Source organism: Fundulus heteroclitus, chromosome 24 (genome assembly GCF_011125445.2).
Source record: "Fundulus heteroclitus isolate FHET01 chromosome 24, MU-UCD_Fhet_4.1, whole genome shotgun sequence".
In the NCBI taxonomy this organism is placed as follows: domain Eukaryota; kingdom Metazoa; phylum Chordata; class Actinopteri; order Cyprinodontiformes; family Fundulidae; genus Fundulus; species Fundulus heteroclitus.
In genome coordinates this window covers 5,090,697-5,111,049 of record NC_046384.1, presented here as the reverse complement: position 1 = coordinate 5,111,049, position 20,353 = coordinate 5,090,697, and the positions used below count along the sequence as shown (strand labels likewise).

The window sequence follows — 20,353 nt, the reverse complement described above, 5'->3', positions numbered from 1 at the left end:
TCGCTTTACGGTGAGAACTGTGTTTTTGCCCTGCCATTCACTATATGCACGCGCGAAAGCAACAACAAAGAACCGCGTGTTAACGTCAAATAAACATGCAAGCATATCGAGTTTTATTATTATTATTATTATTATTATTATTATTATTATTATTATTATTATTTATTTTATTTTTTTATGTTGGTGAGACGCTACCGCGGTGAGGCGGCGGCCGCGGCTTGGCGAGGCGGCCGGCCGCCTCGCCAAGATAGCGCTGCGGGAAGCTTGATGTTCATACCTTCACTGTGTTAGTCATTGTTTGTACTGCCGTTTTTTCCACTTTTCGTTGCGTTCGCCTGTCTGCTAAGCTCAAAACAACCGCGCCTGGCTTGATGGAGAAACCAGAACAGCTGAGCATCTTTACGACAGTGCACTTTTACTTTCGCCCCCTGGGGGGAGCCTCGCTGAAAAATCAACCCCGGTTGCAAAGTATACCTATAACAAAAAGAAAGGTGCCAAAAGGAGGAAAGGTGCATAAGGTATAAGGTATATGTTATTTACAGTGTGTCCACATATGTACAGTGTATCAAAAATAAAATAAAAAATAAAATAAAAAGTACAAGGGAAATAAAGCAGATATTTAGGGTGACTTATGTACGCTCAGGTGACTTATATACGAATGGAATGACGTTTTGCATTAAGTGGTACCAGGTAAGTACAGCGGTGAGGTAGTGAGATATCTATACCACTGAAGTTGCTTATTAAACAGGATTATTTAACAACATTAGGCAACATCCGCCTGGCAGCTCAGTTTTGGTCCAAACCGGTTTTATCAACGGGAAAATTATCCCAAACACAGCAGCAGACCTACAACACAGCTTCTCTATGTTCTTCATTTCTCTGCAGGTTAGATGTTAAGTAGCTTTAGTAAGTACAACAATCCCTAATGAGTAAATACGCTTGCACTAAAAGAGAGTGGACTCTGTTTTTATCACGTCTGGAAATGGTTTTGCAAACTGTGTCAAAAGTAAAATAAAAAAAAAAAACATATAGTTACACCGGAGCTCCTACTTCAGTCATGCATTTGTTATATTTTTGCAGAAATAAGGTTTTTTTCAGGTAATATTTTTGCCTCCTGACAGACCGTAGCTTTTCATTAACAGCAGGCACAAAGTGCAGGTTTCCAGAACTTTGTAATGAGCTGCATTGGTCCAGTCAACACTACCGCTCCAGCACAAAGCAGTCCAGGGCAGTACAAGCTGCCTCTCTGTTTTCCCAGAACTTAAAACTCCCCTGACATTTATCACAGATAAAACATTTCAGAAGATCCTTTAAAAAAAGGAGACAGTTTGGTTTCTGTTTGTATTTTTTATAAAAAAGGTAATATATCTGCAAAATTCTTTAGAATATGTTCTGTGAATCATTTCCTATTTAATCAATTGTTTGCATTGATTAGAGGTTTAGAAATCGGTTTGTTTTTCTGTCATGGAGATCTTGCCATTGCTCAAAATAAAAAGGATACGAATAATTAAAGTGAGAAATAGTATAAAGCTGAGCTTTCGTGTGTGAACCGGCCTGGTGTGGGCCAGGCAGGAGCTTGCATGTTGAGTGGGCGGCCTCTCAGCGTTAGTGTGTACAGAGGGCAACGCCTGCTCTGCTGAATGATAACCCCCCCCCCCTTCACCCCTGCAGCAAACTTCAGGGCTTTCAGGCTGACACATTAACATCCTGCAGGGTTTCCGAGGACATGGCAGCAAAGAAAGCCGTTTTGTTCAACTTCTGGGGGGTCGTCGTTCCGTCGAGGCCCGGCGGAGTTTTCCACAAGCTGGAGGAGCAGCATGGACTGCCGCGGTGAGAGGCTCCAGTTACACAAGATATGGCATGCGCTGCCAAACACAGGACGCCTAAGGTTTAGGCTCCGGTCCGGATGAAACGCAGCAAAAACTCGCTCGCTGAAGATGCTTTGACGCGTTTGTAAATAATGTTTGAACATTTGTGATGCAGAAATGCAACAATCAATTTGTTTGTGATAGATTTAAGTTGCTAAAGCTGCAGGTTTTAGAGTATGGCTGTGAATTCCTCATAGCCCAACAGTATGGAGGCATGAGTCAGACCAGGATTGTGATGGTCCCTGCAAAATTGACCATTTAGTCTTGTTACTTAGTCAATAATTGAAACTGCAGGACATCCAGGGTTCGTAGGCAGGTAATAGTGTTGAAAGATGAAAACTGCATGAATGATTTCCACTTTTGCTCCCTAAAACCTCTCTTTGGTCCAGGTGCATCTTTGTCTTTTGTTGAAAAGCAGTGGTTAGGTACCAAAATAAAAAACCTAGAGGATCATGTAAACCTGGCTGTGCGTTTAATATTGCAACTAAACAGCTGGATAGATTATAGTCAGCTCTCTAACAAGTGTATGCAGGGCAGAGAAAAAACACTTTGGTATTTATTTACTTGTTTTGGTTAATTTCCAAGAAGAAAATTCAAACATTTGCTGGGACAAACTCTATAAAATGTAAAAGTTTAATTCGTTTTCATCATGAATCCGTTTAAACTTAACCAGTACATCTGAAAAATTAAACTGACCGTAAACACTGTTAAAATGTTTGCGTCGTACTATCCACATCTTCTTGTTAGCTGATTATCGACAAAAGGTAGAAGAACACGATTCTACATTTCCCAGGGAAGATGATCACGAGAACGAGAGAAAATGCAACTTTTTTATTGCCGTCTATTATCAGTAGACCCATAAAACCCATTTCTATCACATCAGTTATTGTTCTTATCTGGCCCAATCGTTTTATTGTGGTTTTTATGCTTGTCCAAATTTTACATAATCAAAGCAGTTAAAAAGTCAGGTTTGGTTGGCCCATTTGATCCACCATACCACTGGTTCAACTATTCAGGGCTGTGAAAACGTCTGTCTCCAAATGGATTGTTACGTTTTCATTGACCGAACCCTCCAAACGTGTTTTAATATCCAACAAAGATGGTATATACTTAAAATGTTCAGATGATTTATTCAAAAAAAAAAAAGAAAAGAAAACTGCTCCTTAAACACTATAACTGATTGGTCCACGCTTGTTAGCAACAACTGGTTATGAGTCTTTTATAACAATGTGGAGGAATGTTTGCTCATACTGATTTGTTGAATTGATTTAATTTAATTAATGGGTCTGAGCACAATTGGCCAATTCACATGATCCCATTAACCAGGCGGCCGCCCCACAGCCTTCATTTTGTCTCTCAAGGCCATTCAGGGGTGGACTTGCTGGTGGGCTTTGGGTCATTATCCTGAAGTTGAGGTTAAGGTCTGGGACTGAAAGGCCAATATTCTCTTTTAGGGTTTTCTTTTGCAGCAGAGTTTACTGTTTTATCAATAATAGCAATTACAAAAAAAAGTAAAAAACAAAGCAACTGGACTTGTATTCCGTAAAAAAAGAAAAAAAAAAAGTAAAAAACAAAGCAAGTCCAGTTGCTTTGTTTTTTACTTTTTTTTTTGGAATGACCATGACCTGGATGACTGAGAATCTTCACCAGCAATAAAAGTTATCCAGGTCCTGAAGAAACAAAACACTCCCAGACCTTCAAACCGACACGTTTGACTGTTTTCTGGACGACCAGATAATAAGATTATTATATATTTTTTTAAATCCTGGGAATATTTTTCCAAAAGTCTTTGGATCATCAAGATGTATTTTGGTAAATTTGAGATGATCCTTTATGTGTTGTTGGAGTTTTAGATGTTGTTCTGGGTTCTTCTGTAATCCACTGGATGGGTTACAGAAGATAGTTCAGGTGTGGCTTAATAAAGTGAACAAAAAACTATTTAGTTATTCACTGAAGTAGTCACTTTTTACACACAGCTCTAATTTAATTAGCTTGTGCGGATAACTCGAGAGAATTGGAATATATCTCCTAGAATAATGCTCCAAGTCATTTTTATCAGGGTTTTTCAGAAAACACACGAAACAATACTGCAACAGCTTGTTTTTTGTTTTTTATAAGACATTACACAATGTTTATGTTGTAAATAAAATGTCACCCATTAGAAACCCCCTTTTGAATGGTTGAGTGTGCAAATAAGTGCAGCAAGATAACATGTAGATAATTATTTGATCTTTTTCTAATTTAACAATGTTATCATGCTACCATGCTGGATGTATAATAGTTACCTCTTTATGGTTGGGAAAATAAGCATAAATTGTGATGATTTGCCTACATTTATTGGTTATTTTGTGTCATTAAACCTCAGAACATTTATTTTTTTTGATTGTCCTCCTCAGAGGTTTTCTCTCCCAGGTGGCGTCCCAAACTAAAGGCGCCTTGATGCAGGCGGAAAAAGGCAAAATGACTCTTAATCAGGCGAGTAAAGACATCACCTTCATGCCACTTTGGGTCATTTGTTTTTACTAAAGAAGTGGAGGCATGTTTTTTTTATGCAGATGGTCCCTGCTTTCAAAGCTGAGTGTGCAAAAGAAGCTAAGGCCCGGGGAGTGACGCTGCCGTCTGATTGGTGCGTCAACTGCCTGCTGGAGGAGGACAGAAAGGCAATGAGGGACGTTCAAGAAATTGTGTTAAAGACTTCTGCAAGTCTGCGTTGCAAAGGTAGCGTACTGACCTAACAGGTTTTCCTTCAGTTTGTCCCTTTGGACCGTTCAGAGCAGGTTTTTACTTCAACCTTTGATTTAAAGGGGTACTGACCGCAGTCCTGGCCAATCACTGGCTAGACGACAGCGCCTCCGCAGACGACCTGGCTCAACTTCTCTGCCTCCTTGGCCACAATTTTAACCTCGTCCTCTTGTCCTGCCATTCGGGGCACAGGGTCCCAGAACTCGGCATGTTCAACTCTGCTTTGGACCAGCTGGGAATCTCATCAAAGCAGGTGGTTGAAATGCAATGTTTGATCCTGGGTGGAGGATGTGAGCTCATCGAACCCCGTTTCAGGCTTTGTGGCTCGACGTGGAGAAGGAGGGGGTGAAGGCAGCGGAGAGAGCAGGGATGAAGTCCATCCTGGTGGAGAACCTGGAGGCCGCTCTGCACAAACTGTCCGACTTTACTGGAGTTCAGGTACACAGTTGCTAGTGTTGCGCCGATGCCATTTTTTGGCCCCGATACCATACCTGGCTTAGCAGTATTGGCCGATACCGATACCATCTGTTTGAAATTGATATGTGTTTGTGTGTATATGAAGAACTGCATACTACTTAGGGTAGTAGAACTTTTTATTGCCTACCTGGAATGGGTGACAATAGCTGAATAAACTTTTGGCTCTCAAAGGCCAAAATAGTGCAATATTTGTGAAATTATAACATGTATAACAGTATTACAACAGTAAGACAGTAAAATTACATTAATAATTGAATAATCTCTTTTAAACCCCGAGTTTTGGCTCTCAAATGCCAAAATAGTGCAACTTTCATGAACTTATATAACATGTATAACACTAGTCAAGAGAGAGAAGGCTGCGTTCAAGTGACATACAAACATCAAAATAGTATCGGTGCCCTATTAGTTGGTACTCCCGATACCTATACCTCCTTTTTAGTGCTGGATTGGAGCCCCGTCCCATACTGGTATCGGTATCGGTGCAACACTAACAGTTACTTTACTTTAACACTCCTAGGTTAAAGTATATACACACATATTCCCAGTAATATTAGATTTATTATCCATTAAGCAAGTCACACCTTCACCAAACCTTCATCAATAACATTCATTGCATATCGATATTTGGCTGCTGCTTGTGGCAGAATTGATCCGGTTCATTTGTACTGGTTGGATTTCTGGCACAGACCTGGATTTAAGCGTTTTGCACACATTTTTGTTTTGTTTTTTTTTTGGGCTTTTTTCGCGGCTCTAGTGGCTCACCTTTTCTGAAAGTAGGCTGACAGGAAGGGGGTTGGAAGAGGGGGAGAGACATGCGGCAAAGGACCGCAGGTCGGATTCGAACCCGCGGTCGACCGCGTCGAGGACTAAGGCCTCTGTATATGGTACAGGTCCTTTGTAGTTAAGCGCTGCGTTTAGGATCATCCCATCTGAATCCATCTAGCCCCAACATGCAGGGCAGTCAAACTTTTTTACAGTAGCAGGCCACACTCTATCAGGTAGGAGGGTGCACTTATGCCGGTGCCCGAGCCCCGAAGGGGAGAATTTTGAAAAATAGAATCTCCCTGATGTATTTTGGAACCTTTCAAGATAGGTGATTATTTAAAGAATAGAGTCAGAGTGCATGTTTTAAATTGAATAAAAAGCAAAAAAAAAAAGTGAATGATCAATTCTTAAAAAACAACCTTTGTTTTTTTTATTATTTTTCTTAAAACATTTTTCACATGTTATCATCATGTTTTAACAAGGTTTTGAACAAATTTGCATAAAATTTGTTGAATTTGAATTACTAGCACCATATAAAACAGATCAGATTAGGTGAATATATGACAATTTACTAACTTCCGAGCACGCAGTGAGACCTGCTCATTCCATGCTCAACACCAGCTGTGCTGTGCGCTCGCTTGGCTGTTTCTCCGCGAGCATCGCGCGAGAAGAGTTTTTCAGAGTTGAGCTCAGATTGGTTGCTGCGCGCTCAACCAGAAGCCACAAATATCGCTCCAATTATATAATCAAGGAAAAGTAGGCGGCAGCAAGAGCTGCTATAGACGGCGATTTGCCGCCGCTGACCGGCTACTTTTGACTGCCCTGAACATGCAGTTTCAAAAGCCGCTTAGAAATAGGCTCAAAATGAAAGAAAATACACAATAAGTTAAAACTTCCTAAAGCTGTAGAACTGTTCAAATCGACCATTAAAAGTCTGAATTAATTAACATTTATGATGAGAGGATTGAAATTTCTGATAATTTTAATGAAGACTAAAGCGATATCTTATTAGTGCAGATGGAGTTTTACTCCTTGAGCTGATTTGTAACCAACAGTCGAGGGACTGAATCTTTGCGATGTAGAAAAAAAAAACTTATTTGTCTTTAATTTCCAGACTGCTGGAGCAGAAAGTCCTCCAGTAATCTGCCACCCGGACCAGGTGTCCCATGGATACATCCCCGTCAGGGTAAAGACCCACATCTGTGTCAGCAAATCACCAAACCCTATCAGTACCGTTTAATCAGAGATACATTTTCAGCCTGGGGTTCGGACCCACTACGTGGAGATGGGCTCCGGTCCGCCGGTCCTGCTGTGTCACGGTTTTCCTGAGAGCTGGTACTCCTGGAGGTACCAGGTGAGCACCGATTAAAGCTTTAGGTCTCAGGACAGCAGCAGTCTGCTGGGTGTTTTCATACCTGCCTCCTCCTCTCCGGCAGATTCCAGCTTTGGCTGCAGCAGGGTTCAGGGTCCTGGCTCTGGACATGAAGGGATACGGACAGTCCACAGCACCTCCTGGTGGGCATATATGGAAATTATTTCCCGAGTCTAAGGTTTTCCCCCCTTGTCCTAAAGATTTTATGGTTGACAATTGTTTTCTCACAGACATAGAGGAATATTCTCAGGAGCAGCTTTGCAAGGTACTGACGTTGCTCCATATTACTGTATAAAATATACAATTCTGCATTTAAACCCGACTGGAGTGTGTAACGTTTCTGTTTCTGCAGGATCTTATCACGTTCATGGACAAAATGGTAAGAAATAAATGAACACCCTGATGAATTAAGGTAAACTTTAGCTGACTTTGATTTTCCTTTTCAAGTTCATACCACAGGTGACCCTGGTTGGTCACGACTGGGGTGGTGCGCTGGTTTGGACTATGGCCCGGTATTTTCCAGAGAGAGTCAGGTGAAAACACAAACGCTTTCTAAGTTAGTGAAGACTACAGTATTAAAAATACCAAAGTGAAACCTGTTGTTCTCTTTTTCCTGTGGAGGGCGGTAGCGTCTTTGAACACTCCCCTGTTCCCAGCGGACCCTTCAGCTCCCGCCTCAGAGAAACTAAAGGCTCTTCCGATATTTGACTATCAGATTTACTTCCAGAAACCAGTAAGTTTCAGCTATTCATTGATAACCTCAATAAGTCTCCCACAGGAACAAACCTTCTTCTTTCATTAAAGAAAAGAACAGGATTTTAAATATGATAGAATCATCTACACTGTAGAGTTAGTTATGGAGTTCCTCAGGGTTTAGCACTCGCATCTCTTGGTGAAATTAACAGACACTGTAGCAGCTAAAATCCTCTATTTTAGGCTACTGGTTGTTGTTTCTGAAAGGCGTTGGTTTTTACATGCGCTCGATTAAAATTCGCAAGGCCGATCTTCAGTTTGACTTATGATAAAGTAATTTATTATCAGAACAATGTCCATTGTCTTACTCTTTCCATTTAGATCCACGAACATTCAACTTCAATCCAAACCAAGCACAATAGAAAACTGTTGCCTCTTTCCATTAACAACACCTGAACACAATCATGGTTGACCTTAAATAACCCCATCCCCCATCAGACACTCAGAACTCAAAATTAAATACGCCCCCTGGTGGCGATAAACACAGGAAAGGAAAAATGGCTCCTACAGACACCATGGCACAAATATGCACCGATATGCTGATGATATTCAGCTCTTCACTGATAAATGGCTGAAGATAGATTTACATTTTCTGATGCTCAGGAAAATGGTTTGGGTTTAAAATTATGACTCAATGCAAACCCCTGGTTTACTCAGTTAAACCACTTTTAACAATCAACCATTGTTTGATTTACCAAATATGACTGTGTTGATTTTGACAGAAGGAATTGGACTATGTGAGTTGTTGTAGCTCTGATTGTGTTGGACTGAATTATATTGGAATAAATAATTTTGATTACAGAGAGTGTGTAGTTTGATATGAACAACATGTGAGCTAAAAGGAAATAAACAATTAGTGAAACCAGGGTACAACGATTTTATTCAATCGTGACTGCTTTGAAAATGATGGAAAAACTGCTTTAAATTTTAATTTCTTTAGATAAAGTTAGATTTGACACTGGCGGGGGTTCTATCTTGGTAAAGGACCAAAAGCTGCTTTGAAAATGAGAACCTCCCTCCGTAGTTCCAGATATACATGGTCAGATTAGATTGTTTTTCAATTTTGTCACATTTCTTTGGGTATTTTCCAAAAGAGCAGCTCAAAAGAGAAGATTTGAAGCATTTTACGCATTTAAGAGCTTAGTATGGTTTCCTTTGGTTGTATGAGAGTAAAGCAGATCATAATTGGTGCTCTGACTATGCCTCGTTTCATTTGGTAACTGTTCCCTCACTGTAGGATTTTCACTGTTGGATTTAAAAATTAAAATGTCAACAAGATTCTTAACTAATCAGTTAAGTGAAATAAAACCACCCTTTGTTTTATTGTTGGAAACGATGAACTAAAAAAACACTTTTTTTTTCTAATCCATGTTTCAGGGAGCAGCCGAGGCCGAGCTGGAGAAGGACTTGGAGAGATCGTTCAAGATTTTCTTTTCCAGCAGCAGCGAAGCGGTGAGTAAACCCACACCAGCGCAGTTTCAGGTCGAAAGGAGCCGGAATAAAACCCGGTGGCAAATGTCTCCCCAGGCGAGTCGTCCGGCTCTGAAGACGTCCGGAGTCTGTGCTCGAGGTGAGGAGCTCTCCTGGTTTCTGTGTTGGTTGAAAGGCGACGAGCGGAGCTGACGCTGGGCTCTGTGGTCCCCCAGGCGGGCTCTTTGTGGGTCTCCCGGAGCAGATTCCTCGCAGCTCCATGCTGACGGAGGCAGACCTGCGGTACTACGTCAGCCAGTTCAAGGAGAGCGGCTTCAGGTTGAGTCCATTTGACACGACACCAGATTAGATTCCAGTGATTTTAATCTGATGGTGTTCACATTTAACCTAACTCTAGCCAGATGTATTTCACTCCGCCTAGCTCCACTCACATCCATCTGGGACAGATCCATAGGAATTGCCTTTTTTGAAGGCTGGGCCTTATCAAAAATTCTTGCATATGATTGGATAAGCCACTTGTCTGTCATCTTTATCAACGTGCTTTTTTTTTTTTTTTTTTTTTTTTTCCCAGTGTCCTGTCTAGCAATGTGGCAATAGTAATTGATGTCTCAATGCCTGATAGAGCTCGACAGATTTTGCTTTTACAAGTGGAGCAAACAGCTTTTGCCATAGTGCTCCACTTGATTTATGCTTGTAAATAGCTTTATTGTGATTCCTGCAGGGAGAATTTCAAATTATATGGACACTACAATGGGAAAGTAAAGGAAGAACAAGAAGTGAAAGAGAAAGAAAAGAAGAAAAAAAAGAGTAGAGGTGAAAGAAAGAGGAGATAAAAGGGAGAGAATGATAAAACCTTCTCCGTCTGCTCCGTCACCTGGAAAGAGATGCAAAAAGAACAGCACAACCAACAGACATAAAGCAACAGATACAATCGAATAACACCTAGATGCCATTGCTAAATCATATATATTATTATGTAAGCTGACGTGTAATGTGATACTTGAAAAAAGAAAGTGAAAGAACACGTGCTATTTCAACCACTCACACCGAAGCTAACCCGTGACGCTAATGAGAGCGACGCAGGAAAAAGCAAAACTTTCTTTTTTAAATGTGTTTGCGGCTCTAGTGGAACGCGTTTTATTGACAGTGAGCTGACAGGAAGAGGGGGGAAGACAGGCGGCAAAGCGCCGCGGGTCGGAGTCGATCCCGGGCCGATCCGCATCAAGGACTAAAGGCCTCCTAACATGGTTTGCGCTAACCGCTAACCGCTCCGCCACGGACGCGTCCCGGAAAACAAAACTTGCCAAATCCGGTCGGGAGAAGGGCGAAAACATGGTTTCCACCAACAAAAGCCTTCAAAGCCGTTCTCTGATGCTCTTTTAATGAAACAATATTAGGTAGATTGGACAACACGGAAGAAATAGCAGCATCAATGTTAACGCTTGCGTCCTCGATGCGAGCCGCCATTGTTGTCTGAATCAAATCAGTCTCACGGTCGCTTCTCTACTACGTCACATCTATGAAACTCCAGCCCTGCGTCCTGATTGGCTAGACAATAAAATTGGTTGGAGAAATCACTTTCTATGGAAGATGTCCCAGATGGATGTGAGTGAAGCTAAGCAGAGCAATATCAATCTGGCTAGAGTCAGGTTAGGTCACATTGAGGTGTTACATAAAGTTACTGCTAGCTTTAGGGAGGCTGTGTTTCTTGTTGCTCCGTCTACATGACTAGTGAATCCACCAGGGAACCGAGATCTCTCTTTGTCTTGTGTAACAGGGGTCCATTGAACTGGTACCGCAACAACCAGGCCAACTGGAAGTGGATGTGTTCGCAGCCCACCGGGAAGGTTTGTGACCGTGATTTGACTGGAAATGGAGAAAACTGTAGATCCCGGAGTCGCTTCTTTCTCACGTTAATTAACAGGCTTACAGGCTGAAACATGGAGCTTTAACGCAAACATGCAGGAATTATTAAAAGCAAGGTGACGCTTTTTACTTTAAAGAGTAGATAAACAGTTCTGCTGGGTGTGTTTCAGTCATTAAATGTTTAATTACCGCTCTACGGCTTACAGTTTTAACCACCTTAGACATAATTCCTATTTTAATTTATTATTTTGTTACATTTCCAATGAAAAGGACAATTTGTCTAAAAGTATAACCTACTACTAGTCTCCCCTCAGTTTTTGACGTTTTATTTACGGGCTTAATTTGACATGATGAATATTCTGAATATTGAAGTTTTTAGATTTTTTTTAAGGCTTAAAGTTACAGTGGGTAAAACTTATAGTGGTCCAAGACCGAGGAAATTTGGGAAATTAACCAGGACCCCATTTTTGGCCCAAACATGCATGTTTTATTATAGACATGACGCATTTTGCTGTCTGAGCTACTTATTGCTTCACTACCTCAGAAATGCACTGCAAAAATGGATCTTAAAATATGTAAAATGTTCTTAAAATGAGTGTATTTGTCCTTGATTTGAGCAGGTAAATAAGATTATTTGCCAATGGAATGAGTATTTTGACCCCTAAAATAAGATAATTAAACGTCCTGCACTTGAAATAAGATGACGGAGATGAGCTGTTTCTATTTTAAGTGCAAAAATATTATTCCATTGGCAAATTATCTTATTTACCTGCTCAAATCAAGGACAAATACACTAATTTTAAGAACATTTTTACTTATTTTAAGTTCCGTTTTTGCAGTGTGATTATTGATCTCAGTCCCATCAGCTTTGTTAAGTTATAAAGTCATATATCATAATTTATTAACCTTTATAAGCAGCAGGATCAAACTGTGGGGAGTATCAGACCCTGTCAGGTGTTTTCCTTCATCTCATCTCAGTTAACTGGGAACATTTTTTAAAGCTTTTATGTTAAAGTCTAAACATAAAAGCTGTCAGTAGCAGAAAATATCCAGGAAGTGCAGCATGGACCTTGCAGAGCCGTGGCCTCAAACCAGCCAGTTTAGGCCATTTTATTCAGGTGTGTGGAGCTAACATTGCAGCACACCGGCCCTCGAGGATTTGAGTTTCAGACCACTAAACTAAGGCCGCCTGCACTGCAAAAGGGAACTGAAAGTAAGTCAAATTTTCTTGAAATTAGTATATTTTTCCTTCATTTGAGCAGCTAAATAAGAATATTTGCCAATGGAGTGAGTATTTTTACCCCTAAAATAAGATAAATTGATATCCTGCACTTGAAATAAGATGATGGAGATGAATTTCTCTTATTTCAAGTGCAAAAATCTTATTCCATTAGCAAATAGTTTTATTTAGCTGCTCAAATCTAGGATAAATACACAAATTCCAAGAAAATTTGACTTACTTTGAGTGCCCTTTTTGCAGTGTGCATTTCAAAGCTGCGTCTGTTTATTACGAAAACGTCTCCAGGAGCATTATTTTAGCGTCCCATCAGCGAAGGGTCTCAACGTTTCTGAAGGCACGTTTACCTGATGCAAAGATCTGGATCAGGTCCTCCCAGTTCAGCTTCTTCAGGCCTTTCTGTGCGGCAAACGTCCCGCGTTTCCACCGCCGATTGGAGGCTCGTCAGCAGGAACCTGCACAGGTTGATGAGGTTCAGGTGTGTCCAGCTCAGGTGTCCTGCAGGTGTGCTCCAGAGGACCCAGAGGCCTGATTTACGGCTCAGACGGAGCCCTTCAGGCCCCTGAGGACTGAATCAGGACCAGTGTGGTATAGTAACGAAGTAAAAATACTTCACTACTGAACTTAAGTATATTTTGGAGTACTTTATACTTTTCTCGAGTATAAAATTTTTTGATAACTTTTACTTCACTATATTTCTGAACTTAATTGCATACTTTTACTCCAATACATTTTTAATGTTTGGTTTAGTTACTCGTTACAAAAAGAGAGAGATAGACTCACGCATGCAAGAGTTTTGACCCCACCTACTGATTGACTGCAACAAAGTGGGGACTTGCCTGGCCTTGTTTATCACCACCAACAGGATAAGAAGCTGGTTCAGTGGTAAGGCAGATTAAATTAACCTTGTGGTATAGGTAAAGCATCTAATAGCTGAGAGTCCTAATTTTCTTAACTAAATGAACCTGGTTTATCACTTAAACATGTTCTTAGTATACACCCCCTGGTCTAAATTTTGCCTGAACTTGGTTGTGTATAATTGTAAAGTGCTTAGCACTGACCTTACTTGAAGAAGGAAAACTTAAAGCTTACAAAAAGGTTGTATTTTCTGTCTAAACTTGGTCTAAATTTCTCCTGCACTTGGCTGTTTTATATTATTTCAAGTGAATTTGACTTTCCAATTTTACCAAAATCGAGAAAAATGTCATTCAAACTGCATTTGCTTTGTTTTACTTTTTACTTATACTTTTTATTACATTACTTGAGTACATCTATTTTTACAGTAATTTTCATACTTAAGTACAAGAAATTTCAGATACTTTAAGACTTTTACTCAAGTAACATTTCAGTCAGGGACTTGGACTTTTACCAAAGTCATATTTTGGAGAGGTACTTATACTTTTACTTGACTCTGAGATTTCAGTACTTTATACAACACTGGCCAGGGAGAGCTTATCCCGGGACGTTTCTTGGTTAATGCACCACATCAATGACACAGATCTGAACATAGAAACCTGAATTTATCCTCCAGCAGCAGGTGCAGAAGACCAGAATTAGAGAAAAAAAAAGCAGGTCCGTCTTAAAGAAGCGGTGACCACGCTTGTCGTGTTTTCAGGTTCTGATGCCGGCGCTGATGGTGACGGCGGGCAAAGACCCCGTCCTGCTGCCGGAGCTCTCACACGGGATGGAGGACTTGGTAAGAGGATTCGGCCGGAGAGCCACCGGGCTTTCAGTGGAGACAGGCGATCACAAACAGATGTGTTGTCCGCAGATCCCCAACCTGAGCCGCGGACACATCGAGGACTGCGGACACTGGACTCAGATGGACAAGCCGGCAGAGACCAACAACATCCTGATATCGTGGCTTAGAGAGACACACGGGGCGGCCAGGGGGGTCCCAGCGGCCCCCAGGCTGTGACGGGGGGAGGACATGAAGGAGGAGGGAGGGAGGGAGGATGTAACGTGAAGAGGAGATAAAACGTTACAATTTTAGCATTTAAGAAGGAAATGCTGGGAGGGAAAGATGCCTGAAGGAAACCAGGAACGGCTGGGAAAAAATAAAATGAAAAAAGAGGGGAAAAAAAGGTTTAGCCAATAAAAACTGGAGAAAATAGCCTCAAAATAAAAAAGGAAGATGGTGACAGAGGAGTTGAAACATGAAGGATTTGTCTCTAAAATCACAAAAATAAAAAAACATCAAAATGAAAAACCCAGTCAGATGTTTTTTGGTTCATATTTTACTTATCAGACATTAATTTACTGTAAACATGTTTCATCCTGATCATTTGATTGTGGTTTCACACGAAAATATAAATTATTAGTCATGTTTTTTTTATTTTTTGGTTCTTTTATTTTAAATCAGACTTCAAATTTTGTTTTTTACAAAAATGTGAATATTAATATGTTTAATTTAACCAGTAAAAATGTTAGTTTAGCAACAAAACAATGAAACTTCATCAAAGTCTGGCAGGAATCTTTAAAGTAAATTAACATCAATCAGAAACTGTACGAGCGTCTGATTAAACATATGCACAAAAATCTGATTTTATCTTTAAATTCATTTACAGACTGAAAAAAATGAAGAAATAACGAGTGGAGAAAGTCTGAAGTGAGAATATTTTACAATCCCAGGATAAATATGTGGGGAATGTTTCTGGAAATATTAAATCTGGTATTACACTGCAAAAAGGGAACTAAAAGCAAGTAAAGAATTCTTGAAATTAATGTATTTTTCCTTGATTTGAGGAGCTAAATAAGACTATTTGCCATTGGAATGAGTATTTTTACCCATAAAATAAGATTATTAGCTATCCTGCACTTAAAATAAGATGGAGATTAATTGTTCCGATTATTCCATTGGCAAATAATCTTATTTACCTGCTCAAATAAAGGAAAAATACACTAATTTTCAGAAAAGTTTACTTACTTTTAGTTCCATTTTTGCAGTGTAAGATTTTCTCTGACAATGTGATCACGTTTCAGGATGTTTCAGTGCGACAGGTGATAAAACATCTTGTTTTGTACCCATTTATGAGTAATAAATGCATTTAAATGCAGCCGGGGATCCGAGAGAGGGAGCGCACCACGGATGGATAGAAAAGGAGGAGGAGGAGGAGGAAAGAGTGCAGGAGGTGGAGACGCTCCTAAAAAATGTCTTTCAGCCTGAAACCAGGATGAGGGCTCCCCCTGGTGGTAGACGGTGACATCGGCTCCCTTCACAGCTTCTTCTCCAGAATCAGCTTCTTCCAGGCCGGCATGATGTGTTCGTAGATGAGCTCGATCTGTCAGAGACAGCTCCGTTAAAGTCCTCCCACCGTGACCCACACCTCCTCCTCCTCCTCCTCCTCCTCTTCCTCATCTTCGGCTCACCTGCTGCGACTTCTTCACCCCGTATCTGAAGAGCGTCGCCTGGTGCTCGCTGTTGTGAAACAGGATGTCAAAGGTCACCTCCCGGCCCATCATGTCCTCGATGGCCGGCTTCACCACGTTGTGGAAGTCTCTGGGCGAGTGCGTGCCGTCCAGCATGTTGTTGACCTGCAGACACAGAGCGTCTCAGCCTCCGGCCTCCTGCTCCAGCCAAAGCCTCACCAGCCGCAGGACATATACCTTGTATTTAGTTCCCAGCATCTCCAGAGGGTCCAGCTTGATCTCCGACCTCAGGGCCCGGCCGAACAGCAGGATCTTTGTGTCGGCGTCTGGGAGAATGAACCAGGAAACGGAAAAAAAAGAATCAGACGGTGAAGAAGAGGAACAAGCTGCTGCAATCAGAACCAGGAACCTCAGAGAGGAGACATAATTATCCCAGTTTAATTTTAATTGTATGCACTTTTTCATAATTAAATGGCAAACGTTCATAAAATAATTGCAGTCTTTCTTTGTAGACCCCATTTCTTTGGCTCGTGGACTTACAGGGGACCAAGAACCGCAGCTTGAGGACCGCAAACAGAACTTCTTATGGTTTTCTTCCACAGTGGATTCTCCAACCTGAGTCTTTGGATCTCTGCAGCTCCTCCAGAGCATCCTGGTAGGTCTGCAGATGGTCTATCCTCTCCAGGTCAGGACGATGGATTGATCAGAGCTCTGGGACGACGTCCCAGAACCTGATGCTCATTTAAACTGGATCAGAACTTCCCTCCTGACCCGTCTGCTGGTCTCCATGATGCTGGCTGTTCTCTAATGTTCTCTAAAAGAACCTCTGAGGCCAAAACCAGAGGATCTGCAACTCTACTCAGACCAAATTACTCACAAATGGACTCTGGTTACTAATTAATGAAACATTTTAGTTGCATTTTATTTTATTTCACTAAAGTAATCACTAATCAATGTCAGAAATCAGGGTAAATATACCTGATATATTTTATTTAGAGGAAAATTTTGTTTATCTCATCTCTATTTATGTTCAAATGATTTAATTGAACTGGAACAGAAAATTTAATTTGATGTTTATCAATTACTTTATTATGTAGTCCTTGGTTGAAGAATTTCTTAAATTGATTATTTTTTATTATTATGTGGTAATTTCTAAAATTGATTTATTTAATATTTGTTAAATGTGTGTTAAATTTGTTAATTGTCTGAAATAAATTCATTCATTCATTCAAATTCATTTATTCATTCATTCATTCATTTCTGGTTATCAGAATAAAGGGACTGAAAATAAATGCAGTTAAAGGTCAAAATGTTAAACCCAAGCATAATGTTCCTTTATAATCATGCTCCAAAAGATACATTGTAGTTTTAGGTTTTATTTAAGGTGACAATGTGAAATGGAGTAAAAAATTCAGGCAGGTGAATGGACACCTAAATTAAGTTAATGTTTCTGCACAAATAGCGGCTTCCTGCAGTGATAAACAGACTCTGGAGGAGACGCAGCTCCACCAGGAAGCCTCGTCAATTTTCTCCTTGTTTCATGCAGGTTTTCTGGGTAATTTTAGCAGCAGGAGTTTAGAAAACAAACAGAATCAGTAAAGGTTGGATGCTTACAAGAGTATTTTCAGATTTTTTGGCTCAGAAGCCAAAAAAAAAAAAACTGCATGGTCACAACATTTTCTTATTTCTAAGAGCATACTTCATTGTTTTACTTTAGGCTTTAACAATCAAACATGCACAGCAAAAATAAATCTTATTGAGCCAGTTCAGGTAATTTTATGAATTAAAATTAGAAATAGATTTCTTCACATTGGGTCATAGAAGGTGAACTCTGACCTCTGCTTGTCAGGTGAGCCACGTAGGGAACGCCGTCCCGTTCTCCGAAGTATATTCCGAAATGAGAGAAGTATTTGTTCCTGGGATACTCCACGATGTCTCCTGGGAACAGCTTAGGGTGGGAATTCTTCTGCACAGAGGGGAAAAAACATCTAAAATCTTTAGTTAGAGTAAATATAACAGCCTGAAACACATTTAATTACTGCTTCTGCTTGGCTTAAACTGCATTAAATCACATATCAAAGTGTTTGATGCAGACGTAATTGAGGTAAAGCAGCTCTGTGAGTTTTCAGAGTACCAGAATAATGCCAACAGAGGATAAGAAACCTAAGAAAGTGGTTCCTTCCTTCATTATTTCTTCCTTTCTGAATCATGTAAATATTGTCACTTTTTGTAGGAGAAAGAGGTGAACACTGACGCCATTTACTAAAACGCCTTTAGAATTTGAACCAGATGGCGGTGCTAGACTGAAAGAAAGAGGGTGGACCCGGACGTCCGGAGAGAGACGTTTTATGTTTGTACATTTAAAGAACCTGGGAAACCCCAGATGATGACGTCACAGCTTAGCACACCTCTGATCTAAAGCAGAAGGCCCTGTGAAGAAGCCATTTGATTATCTCCTGTAAAGCAGGTCCTCCACGAATGTGAGCTGAAGGGCCGCTCAGCAAGGAAGAAGCCATTGCTCCACAAGCAACAGAAAAGGCCAGATTATAGGTCCCACATGCCCTTAGAGTTTGGGGACATGTCCTGTAGCCTGATAAACCTAAAACTTTGGACATGAAACATCGGAGAAAGGGTCAACTTTCTCAGAACAGCCTTGAAACTGTTAAGTACGGAGATGTTGTGGGGCTGCAGAGGAACTGGTGGAACCGATCAGTTCCAGGTGAATCTAAGCTCTAATGAGGCCTGCAGGTCTATAAAGATTGGAACTCCACACTACTCCGGACATTTTGAATTGAGAAAGCTTCCCGGATGGGAAGCGAAACGTCTTCATCTTCATAAAAGTCCAGTTGTTTTATTTTTTTTTACTTTTGTTGGACTGATCATGCCCTGGATGACTGAGAATCTTCACCAACACACGACGGGATACAAAGTCAGCATCAGCAGTAAGATGAGCAACTTCCACGAGGTCCAAATGTAGCAAATAAAAAAACCTGACATTGATCTTTAAGAGTTATTTGCCCCCCCCCCAAAAAAAAAAAAAACTGCTTAGAGGCCGTTTGACCACAGAAACCTAAAGTATGTTTGGATGAGTCAATGTGAGGCTTTAAACCTAGAGCATGGTGGCGGCAGCATCATGCTGTGGTCTACTTCCAGCCGTACTGGTGAACGGCACGAAGAGGATGGAAATGATAAAATCTGGACCTGCTCTAAGTTATTGGGATTTCCAACTGGACCCATCCGAACGGTTTCAGAACCTGTACTGCAGGAAACCGACCAGTTCTGAGGGAAAAATGGGTCAAATATCCAACCTGACATGTTCCAGAGGTTTGGTGAAAACCCAAAGAACTGCTCAGCTGTTTGGTTTGTCCCTTGTGGGCCGCTGTAGCTAGAAGGTGGTGGGATTTGGGAAAACAGCAGTCACTATTGACACATTATTGACTCAAATAAAACAACTTTCTGATGAAAGAATGACTTTGTGCTGGTAGATCCGCCAAAATATTCAGTTTCTAGCTAAAATGAACATAAATCACCAAAACGTTTCCACGAAAGCAGCTAAATTTCCTCCCTACCATCTTCTCTCACGGTTCCCATGAATAATGAAGTTTTTTTATTTATTTTTTTTGCACACTTCTTGACCAGGAAAGAGACGAAGGTTAAATCTTAAACAGGGTCAGAAAGCAGCGACTCACCATGCCCATGGCTCTGGATGTTCTCTGCGGCGTTCTTCTCCTGTTCTCAAACCAAAGCCCGCTGCGTTCTCATGAGAACCCCAGCTGCTTTGCATGCAGACCTCACCCATGTGACGATGAACTCTGTTAGTCTGTCACGGTCCGCCGGGCGTGCTCACATCACCCCTCCTGCATAGACGTTCCCCATCTCCCCCCCCCCTGGTCGCCTCCTCAGAGGGAACCTCAAGGCTCTGTTGGGTTTTTGGATCGGTTTTCTGGTTTCAAATTCATTTGTGCAGGTGAAAAAGCAGAAATTTCCACCAAAGCGTCTCCATCCCAGGACCTGTGGGTGTGTTGGCAGGTGTTTCCTAAACAGATCAACTGAAAGAGGAACCAGCTCCAGTCCGTTTGGGGTTTTTTATTTTCTTAGAGATAACGAAGCCATCAAAGACGGCGGAAAGAAGGTGATGATAGGCCTGACATGAAAATGAGCTACAGCAGCAACCAAAAGGTTCCTTTGCTTTCCTTAAAAGTTCAGGGTAAAAAAAATAAAAAATAAAGGTATACATTTTTGTTTTTTTGGGTTTTTAATAAATTATTATTATTTTTAAATCAAGATTCTGGTCGTCTGGGAGCTTCAACAAACGTTTGATTACAGCTTCAAGTCAATTTTCTCGTTTTGCCCGAATAAGAAAAGACAGTTTCACATTTTTGATGGATATTTCTAACTAATGGCGAGAAAAATGGGTCTTAAAAAAATTGTATTTCTGTTGTAAAAATTAAATTTAATCACTCCATTAAAACT

At 40.8% G+C, this 20,353-nt stretch overlaps 2 protein-coding genes across 2 annotated transcripts; one reads left to right on the top strand and one right to left on the bottom strand.

Annotated features, from left to right (window-relative positions):
- The first annotated feature begins 1,619 nt into the window (after positions 1–1,619).
- Positions 1,620–14,613, top strand: ephx2 (epoxide hydrolase 2, cytoplasmic). The gene is made up of 18 exons (XM_036128103.1): positions 1,620–1,830; positions 4,265–4,343; positions 4,424–4,586; positions 4,673–4,863; positions 4,926–5,048; positions 6,967–7,038; positions 7,111–7,206; positions 7,289–7,367; positions 7,455–7,489; positions 7,577–7,603; positions 7,672–7,757; positions 7,846–7,957; positions 9,355–9,429; positions 9,505–9,547; positions 9,624–9,726; positions 11,186–11,255; positions 14,127–14,207; positions 14,283–14,613. Exons 1-18 carry the CDS (start codon positions 1,727–1,729, stop codon positions 14,427–14,429), a joined length of 1,686 nt encoding a protein of 561 aa, XP_035983996.1. The 5' UTR covers positions 1,620–1,726; the 3' UTR covers positions 14,430–14,613.
- Positions 14,614–15,619: 1,006 nt separating this feature from the next.
- On the bottom strand, positions 15,620–19,740 carry plaat1l (phospholipase A and acyltransferase 1-like). Its single transcript, XM_012850969.3, has 5 exons — positions 19,570–19,740; positions 17,717–17,846; positions 16,118–16,206; positions 15,881–16,045; positions 15,620–15,792 (listed from the first exon to the last, which is right to left on the bottom strand). Exons 1-5 carry the CDS (start codon positions 19,576–19,578, stop codon positions 15,727–15,729), a joined length of 459 nt encoding a protein of 152 aa, XP_012706423.1. The 5' UTR covers positions 19,579–19,740; the 3' UTR covers positions 15,620–15,726.
- Between the last annotated feature and the right edge of the window lie 613 nt (positions 19,741–20,353).